Source organism: Paramisgurnus dabryanus, chromosome 16 (genome assembly GCF_030506205.2).
Source record: "Paramisgurnus dabryanus chromosome 16, PD_genome_1.1, whole genome shotgun sequence".
NCBI lineage: Eukaryota > Metazoa > Chordata > Actinopteri > Cypriniformes > Cobitidae > Paramisgurnus > Paramisgurnus dabryanus.
Window position 1 is genome coordinate 30,841,500 of NC_133352.1, and position 9,224 is coordinate 30,850,723.

The 9,224-nt window shown below is 35.0% G+C and overlaps 1 protein-coding gene across 1 annotated transcript; it reads right to left on the reverse strand.

Annotated features, from left to right (window-relative positions):
* Window positions 1-778: 778 nt before the first annotated feature.
* Window positions 779-6,522, reverse strand: dele1 (DAP3 binding cell death enhancer 1). Its single transcript, XM_065275202.1, has 12 exons — window positions 6,356-6,522; window positions 5,793-5,910; window positions 5,615-5,711; window positions 5,006-5,150; window positions 4,740-4,913; window positions 4,622-4,656; window positions 4,463-4,544; window positions 4,230-4,372; window positions 3,984-4,145; window positions 2,305-2,388; window positions 2,045-2,198; window positions 779-1,878 (listed from the first exon to the last, which is right to left on the reverse strand). Exons 1-12 carry the CDS (start codon window positions 6,384-6,386, stop codon window positions 1,646-1,648), a joined length of 1,458 nt encoding a protein of 485 aa, XP_065131274.1. The 5' UTR covers window positions 6,387-6,522; the 3' UTR covers window positions 779-1,645.
* Window positions 6,523-9,224: the final 2,702 nt, after the last annotated feature.

The window sequence follows — 9,224 nt, forward strand, 5'->3', positions numbered from 1 at the left end:
AATTTCTTAAGATTTAAATTCACTTTAAACTATTGAATTACTAATATTTAGTTGCATACCCACTGGTGTTGAACATGCAGCAACTTCTGACACCTAGAACAGTTCCTGTTCATTTTTAGGTTTTGCTTCCGAAACTGCATTTTTAATGTCACCCCACAAGTTTTCAATGGGGTTAAAATCAGAAGTTTATCTTCTATCAGATGTCTTCTGACTGTCACAGTTCTTACAGATCATTTTTTATCTTTCCTCTGGTGATAAAAGGCTGAATATTTGCCATCTGACTATTCTTCCATCTGTTTTAACAGTAGTTGCTTGTTTTCTCAATATGCCTCAAGTTTTTGTTGCGATTTAAAAGCATTTAGACCATTTTAACTGAGCATCCTTAATTTTTCCTTATATTTTTCCCCTCTCAAATCAACTTTTTAGTCAAATTATGTAATTTCCCAAGGCAACGTGTGGAACGGCTCATTTTACTTAAATTTAGCAACAAATATATTTTATAACAATGGGCGAAACATTTGCTTTCCCTCTTTCTTAATAAAGGACAGAAGGGAGCTGTTATCTCACAGAATGAATTTATTTTCGAATTAAATGATGATCTTGATCTAAAGGTGTATGCTTCAATGTCTGAAATTAATAATGTAGACACAAATATAATTGTTTGGAATTAAATGAGCCAATAAGAGGCCAGAATAGATGTGAACTCCTTCAATACTGTTTAAAAATGTCAGATTGAGATCTCATAAAGCTGCTTCATAAAATAATCATCAAACACATGTTAAAAAATAAAAGCACTTTTAATTTGAAATACAGTTGTGCGTTACACAGAAAATAACATTACTTTTAACAAACCTTGATGTGCTAAACAGACAACATCAAATAAACAGTTGAGATGAGATGTTTTACAAACACTGTGTTTTGCAGTTTCGTGACATTTTAATGATGGCTTGCATGAAGTGCGCATTCAGTATTGTTTTGTGTACACATACTGTATACATGACCCAAATAAAGCATATTTTTCTCATTTAAACCCTGTTCCAAATATAACTTTGGGCAGATGCAAATGAATAAGCTGTAAATTGCTATAAATCGAGGAACAATTCCATGTTTTCTTACAAACAGCACTGAATGCAAGATGCTTTCAGGTAAAACTTGATTTCACTAAATCCATTCTCTCTTCACAGCCTGACACATATACAAATAATGATAAACAAACCAAAATATATTACAAAAGGATTCCCACTTCTAAAAAATACATTCATTCTGGCATGTGCATCAATGGCATTATCACTTAATAGTGTTTTCGAGCTTTCCCATGACATTCCTCTGCTACATTTAACAACCATGTAAACTTTACCATCATTACAAGTGTTTACCTGCAGAGGGTGCGTTACAAGGTTGTATAAATCTATGTATGTGTGTGTCTGTGTGTGTTAGCTAAAGGACATATCTGACCAGCGGTCCATTACAAATGAATCACTGGGATTTAAATACAGCACTGGTAAATGTGTGTATATTTGTGTGTTTGTGTGCATGCGTGCGTGTTAGCTTAAGGACAGATCTGACCAGTAGTCCATTACAAATAAATCACTGGGATTTAAATATGGCACTTGTAAATGTGTGGATATTTGTGTGCGTGTGTGTGTTAGCGCACACCTAGTGTCCAGAATTTACGACTAGTGTCGTCATTATTCAGTGTTACTGAAGACAATGCCATCAAACTGCCTGTACTCCAGGACTGGGGAAGTGGCTGTGTTGGCCAATCAGATTGCTGCTGGGGGTGTGGCCTCACATCTCCAGATACTTGAGGAAACACAGAGTTTAGGTTCGGCTGACCAATCGCAGAGAAGCAAGGAGCAGATCGGATAGAGCGCAGCACTACAGAGACAGACAAAACAAAAATATTTGTTACCAGGGCTGCTTTAAAAGCATCCAGACATTTATGTCTGAAAGTAGATTTGGCTCCACATTAGTCCACAGTTTTGTGATATCACTAATTTTGAGAAACAAAACTTTAAGTGTATGTGTCAGTGTTTGTTTTTACCTTCTCTGCTGTGTCTGTCTCTCAGTATATCTCTGGCCTGTTTGTTTCCTCTGACTGCGGCCTGTTGATACAGCGAGACTGCAGTACTGACACACGGAGATACACCAAAGCCTGTTTCATAACACTGAGCCAGGAACAGAAGAGCTCTGCTGTCCTACAGACACACACAGGCCCATCATTACACACAAGGCAGTTTTTATTTGATCAAAAACACACTGTTAGTATTTGTAAAAAAAATATGAATGTAAAAGGTGTGGTACCCCACTGTGAGCTGCCTTTCTGAAATAATGTACAGCCTTCCTCTCATCAAACTCTGACATCACTACACCCAGATACACCTGAGCCTAAAAAGAGATTGAGACAGATAGAGATAAACAGAAACTGGACCTCAGTAATCAATCTAATGTTGTAGGGTCAGTGATAAAAATGGTTTGGCAAGATGATATAAACTTGTTTTAAAAGCAAGAATGCATCATGTATATTGCAATGCACATAGTGTATTTATGTTAATTTTATGCAATAACAATTACATTTGCACCATTTTTATAAAAGTTAAGACTGAATAAACCTGAGAATGTCAAATGGTGTAACCGCCAATTGCGGCAAAGAATGAGAAATTTTGCATATTTTATCCACCTTGATGGCATGTAATCATAAAAAACTGGCTTTATTTCATTTTGATAGAATATTGGGGGATAATTGCAAAAATGTCAATGTGGTGTAACCGGTCTGTGTCAATTGGTGTAACTATTTTTTTATTAGAATATACATATATTCATAAAAAATGTGGAATAAATATAATCATCTTGTTTAAAATTTCAAAATAAATTTGCAGATTACTTCTATACATTCTCTTTTTCAAGGACCAAGTCTAACATTTCTGTTTTTATTTTATTTTGAAAGAATATTTGGGGATAATTGCAAAAATGTTAATGTGGTGTAACTGGTCTGTGTCAATTGGTGTAACTATTTTTTTTTTTTAAATAAAAAAACAAAAATGTGGAATAAAATATAATCATCTAGTTTACATTTTTTACATACATTTTTACATCATTTGTCAAGAAATTTTTAGAAAACAGCTGTTTTCAGGATATGTCAGGACAAATATTACAAAAACGCATTAAAATTTACATTTAGAAATAACTAATAAAATTATATTTTAATATAAATATAATAATAATATTAATAATAATAATAATAATGATAATGTTTTATATATACACCTGAGCCTAAACAGGTCCACAGGTTATATAAACCATTAAAATTATTATTATATTTATATTTTTTTAATGATTACATGCCATCAAGGTGTATGTATATATATATATATATATATATATATATATATATATATATATATATATATATATATATATATATATATATATATATATATATAATTTTATAATTTTATATATATAATTTTAAAATACCATTTTATTAGTTATTTCTAAATGTAAATTTGAATGCGTTTTGTAATATTTGTCCTGACATATCCTGAAAACAGCTGTTTCTAAAAAAAATTGACAAATGATGTAAAAATGTATGTTAAAAATTTAATCTAGATGATTATATTTTATTCCACTTTTTTTATGAATATATTTATATTCTAATAAAAAAATAGTTACACCAATTGACACAGACCAGTTACACCACATTAACATTTTTGCAATTATCCCCAAATATTCTTTCAAAATAAAATAAAACCAGAAATGTTAGACTTGGTCCTTGAAAAAGAGAATGTATAGAAGTAATCTGCAAATTTATTTTGAAATTTTAACCCTTTTACATTTAATTTATCCATACGGACACAAAATAATTAAAGTCACGTCACTGACCCAGTAACGATAACAGAAATCAACAGGGTTCACATGTGATTCAAGAAACATCTATATGCATCCAAATAAACATCTGGAAGCATCTGTAAAACACACTTTACCTGTGTGAGTCCTGCATCTGCAGCTGTGTGCAGGTATGACAACGCTGCTTCTCTGTCTTTATCTGAGCACTGCTGCCCTCTGCTGTTCAAGAGCAGTTTAGCACAGCGATACTGAGCCTGATGGTGCCCAGCAGCTGCTGCTTGTCTGTAATGCTGCACAGCCTGAGACACAATAAAACATCATCCTTCAGTTAGAAGATCACATCTAAGTACCAAAACTACATGTATATGTGTTTGTGTCTGTACCTTATTGTGATCTCGCTGTACGCCGTGACCCTTCTCGTAACAAACTCCTACATTAAACTGAGCTTTACTGTAGTTGTGTTGGGCTGATGCCAGAAAACACAAGAAAGCACTTTCGCAATCTCCTGCTTTAGCGTTCTCCAGACCTGATATACACAAGCACACAACACATTCAGAAAAACATCCCCATACATCACTCTCCTCTCTAAAAGCTCTGCGTGCGATGTCATTATTACCAATGATGTTGAGGATTACAGGTACGCTGCCATCAGCCACGCATTTAAAATTCTGCGCTGCTTCATCTGGTGAAAGAGGTTCCTGCGAAAAACAAGTCATAATGAAGATGTGCGAAGTAACGCTTGTACAGACTGTGTGTTACAGGTTGAAAAATGTACCTTTGGACTTGGCTGTTCAGCAAAAAATGCTTCATCTGAAAGAAAAACATTACCTCTAGAAAATTGTTTGGTAAATTCACAATTGACTATAATAAACTGAAATTGTGCAAGTGCTAACCTGAGTGTGAGAGACTGCTCACTGTCTCCCCCTGCTGGTCAGAGGTCAGATCACCAGTGTCATCACTGCTACCATGACTACTATCAGTGCTGCTTGAACTCTGTTCTGGAGTCTGTAGCGCCCCTCGCAGGCATCTCCCCGTCACACCGCTGGGCAAAACATTCTGCGTCGCAACTTCAGAAGAAATTTAATTTTGATTGGTTGGTGTTAAATGTATGCATCACTGACGTGTTTCGATTATAAATTATCAATTTTTAACTACTCACAGATGTCAATTAGATACTTGTAGGTGCATCTGCGTATAAACCCGGTGTCTTGGAGCTGAGGCGGTCCAGGATTCTGATCCAGATGAGAAGAGAACTGGGAGTGAATCCTGCGAAAGGCCTGCATAAGCAGAACAGCAGCCACTCCCTGCAGAGAGAGACGGGAAAAGCCATTGTTTTACTTTTTTTTGTTCCTTAGGATTTTATATCAGGAAATAACATTAATAGTGCAAATTATAAAAATACTGTCTGTAGCACAATAATTTAGTGATGCTATTAAGAAAATGTGCATATTCGAAATGGATAGCCTATAAAATACTTATCCTGAGATATTTAGCCAATTATCATGAAATGTGACAGGTATCATATTAACTCTTTCCCTGCCGGTATTTAAAAGTTGCCAGCCAGTGCCACATTTTTATGATTGTTTTTACAAAAGTTTAATGCCTTCTGGAAATGTTGTTCTTTAAATATATAAACATAAAATATCAAATAGTCACTTTATGAGCTGTGTCTGAAATAGACCCCTATAACCTAATTCTCTATTCCCTACATTAGTTCACTAATAGGGCTGTACAAAAATATTGAGTTGTGTGTTTGTGTGTGTTGTACCCAGCCAACTGCATCTACAGCTGTGTATCTTGGCAGTCCAGTGTAGCAGAACTGAGATGTTCGATTCTTTTTCTGATGATCTTCTTCTTTCTGAGAACTGAGAGACAGACAGATGTTATGCAAACTGTATGATGATGACAGTTCTGAATCATATAGGGCAGATGTCTTGTCTTGATACCTGCTGTCACTTGCGTGCCGTCCACCGGTGAGGATGGATGTGTTGACCACCTCATCCTCCACGTGAGAATGACCCTGTGAGAGACGCAGCTGAGCATTTCCATGACAACGGCTCAAGACTGCATTTCAAGAGGAGAACAGTGTGAGATCTCATTGGTTGCTGTAATCATCTCATGGGTAGGATTGCACGAGTTGTAGAGTAAACACCAAGGGCTAACTACTAGCTAGTTTGTTACGAATTTGAAGAACCTCTTCTTCATCAACTTTGCTTTGTTATTTGCTCTTATTTGCAATGTTGCTTCCGTTTATGGAACATTTAAGGACATCAATGTATATCAATATATGTGTGCAGGTGTCAATCAAATGCATTAAATCTGTTTGTCTAAAACTAAAAGTGAAACTATAAACTAACGTTACCCTCAACCAATCGGAGACAAATAATGTTATATGTCAAATTTCAAGAAATGGAACTAAAACACATACACTAAGTTAAATGTGACGCTCTTTAACATAAACTTAATAATAAAGAAGAAGGTAATGCGCACGCGCTCATAACTCGCTCACCTCTGCCCACTAAACTCTGAATCCTCCACATGACTCTCGCTGCTCCTACTGTTGTTTTTGTAGTTTTGCGCAAAATGAGTCTTGTCGGTGAGTTTATGAAATTATAAACTCACGACATGTTGCTCACTGACAGTCACGAGACAGCGGCAAAGGACGCCCGTCGGAAATGACGCAACCTTCCGAAAACGTAATAAGAGTCTCGGTGAGACTGAACGCTAGAGGCCGCCACACACGGAGAAATTCAAGACGAAGCTTTTAAAGTTTGTTTGTTCGATCAAACACACATAATTTTCAAGTATATATTTGTAATATACTGTAATTCTGTCAAATGTGTAAATAATAAAATGTATATAATTTAAATATTTTGTATTAAAATATAAATTCAAACATGCAATTTTTGCCACTTCAAACAACACATTTTAATTCAAATTTTATTCCTACATCACTTTTCACAATTTTGCATTGTTGCAAAGTAGATTTACAGGAAATATATTTAGAAATGGACAGTAAAACCACAAGAAAACAATATAGAAACAAGGAAAAATGTAAATATAATTTTGGAAAATTATAAAATATACATAATACATGCAAGTAAATTTTGAGAGGGTTACACTGAACAGATAATGGGGAAATAGACATATAATAAAATGATTTATTTTTATTTTCAGAAAGAGTTTTAATAAATAAACCTATACTTTAAAGCCTGGTATAGTTGAAATGGTGGTGCTACTGCTAAATTAATTTGTATAGGTTGTCTCTGTTTGTGTATGGTTTCTGTTTGTGTTTCTGCACACACACAAATCATTTTGTGACGCACATACAGGTTTGTTCTATGCCAAAAATCATGTCATGTGGCAACAGCATAGGGTCAAGGCGAAAGGTTCAGGGTTGTTTTAGGGTCAATCTATAGTCTCCAGGATGCTATAAATGATGTGTGGTTATGTGTGTGTGGGCTGCGGTGCCTGTAATTACAGTGTTCTTGCAGAAGCCATATTGCATGCATGGAATGACATTAAAACGTTGAAAGCCAAATGCAGAAATCTCCATTCTGTCATGAATCACCGACGCTGTGATGTGGTCAGCAAAGGATGTCACACTGAATGATGGGAACCACTGAAACCAACTTTGAATCCAGATGTTGCTCATCTTGCTAAAATAGGAGATACAGGGTCGAAACTTGTTAGAAACCACATTTCCCTTAAAACAGGCCTTTGTGGCATCACATCTCTCGATGACCAGAGAAATTCATACATTTTTAATTATTGTTTCCCAAGAAAAATGTATAGCTCAGTAAACTCATTCCCTCATTTCAACGAAGTAAAGGGTTTCCCAAAAACGTAGATATTTATGTTCACTTAACTTCGTGGCCACATAGACTGAACTTAAATTGTTAAAGTGGTCATATCATGAGATTTGGTGCAAGATATAAAAAAAGTCTTTGGTGTCCCCAGAGTGTATATAAGAAATTTTAGTTCAAAATACCCCACAGATGATTTATTATAGCATGTTAAAATTGCCACTTTTAGGTGCAAGCAAAAATTTGCCATTTTAGGGGTGTGTCCTTTTAAATGCAAATGAGCTAATGAAAAGCAAATACTGATCGCAATGATGGTGGTTTGTTGAAATTGAAACTCAATTGTGCTGTCAATTATTCTCTCTCTCGGTCTCTCTCTCTCTGTCTCTCTCTCTCTCTCTCTCTCTCTCTCTCTCTCTCTTTCTACACTAAATGGCAGTGCCGTGGTTGGATAGTGCAGATTAAAGGGTGGTATTATTGTAATTAGACCTGCTACATGCTTCACAAAACAGGCGAAATCCAAATTACCTATTTTTTTCATGCTTGCAGAGAATGGTTTACCAAAACAGAGTAACTGGGTTGTTTTTTCATTACATTTTCTAGGTTGATAGAAGAACCGGGGACTCAATTATAGCATTTTTATTGCACTCAATTATAGTCAGATTTTCACGCTATGACCCCTTTAAGTTCTTAAAGTTTGTACTTAAACAATGAAGTTCACTTTGTGTTAATAAAGACTTCACTTAAATTCTCATTTAACTTTCTTTAACAAGGTGTAATGAAAGATATTCAGGACTGACTCTATGTCAATCAATTAATGAACTTAAATCTCCACATACACACACAACAAACTGCACTGTATCTGCATTGTACAGAATAGAAATACAATGAGTTGACTGTGGTGTATGTGGTGTATGCAAAGAAACACTGATCACCTGAACGGTGACGTCAGGAAAACTATAATTTACAAAAAAAAAAAATAATAATAATAATGCTACTATTTTATTAACAACTGTTTATATGTCTGTTTATAGGCTATGTCCCACCAAAATTAAATAATTCCAAATTTTCAGGTGCAAGGGCTTATGGGTATTCCTCACAACATTTTGAGTTGATCAATTTAAAGTGGACATATGATGAAAAGCTGACTTTTTTCCATGTTTCAGCGCTATAATTGGGTCCCAGTACTTCTATCAACATAGAAAATATGATTTAGAACAACCCATTCACTTTTGGTAAACCATTCTCTGCAAACATGTGAAAAATTGGTCATTGAAATTTAGCTCCCCTTGTGATGTCAGAAGGGGATAATACCACCCCTTTATCTGCACTATTCAACCACTGCACTACCAATTGGTGCGGATATCAGCTCATTTGCATTTAAAAGGACACACCCAAAACCGCTCATTTTTGCTCACACCTAGAAAATGGCAATTTTAACATGTTATAATAAATTATCTATGTGGTATTTTGAGTTAAATCTTCACATACGTACTCTGGGGACCCCAAAGATTTATTTGACATCTTGTGAAATTTAAGTTAGCCTAATTGCACTTGAATTTTTAAGTTTATGGT

What these genes read in the sequence shown, in the direction of transcription:
- dele1 (XM_065275202.1), bottom strand. Translation starts at nt 6,386, where the DNA reads ATGTGGAGGATTCAGAGTTTAGTGGGCAGAG. An exon ending in TCAGAGTTTAGTGGGCAGAG is followed by an intron (nt 5,911 to 6,355) that starts GTGAGCGAGTTA and finishes CTTGAAATGCAG; the next exon opens with TCTTGAGCCGTTGTCATGGA. An exon ending in CGGCACGCAAGTGACAGCAG is followed by an intron (nt 5,712 to 5,792) that starts GTATCAAGACAA and finishes TCTGTCTCTCAG; the next exon opens with TTCTCAGAAAGAAGAAGATC.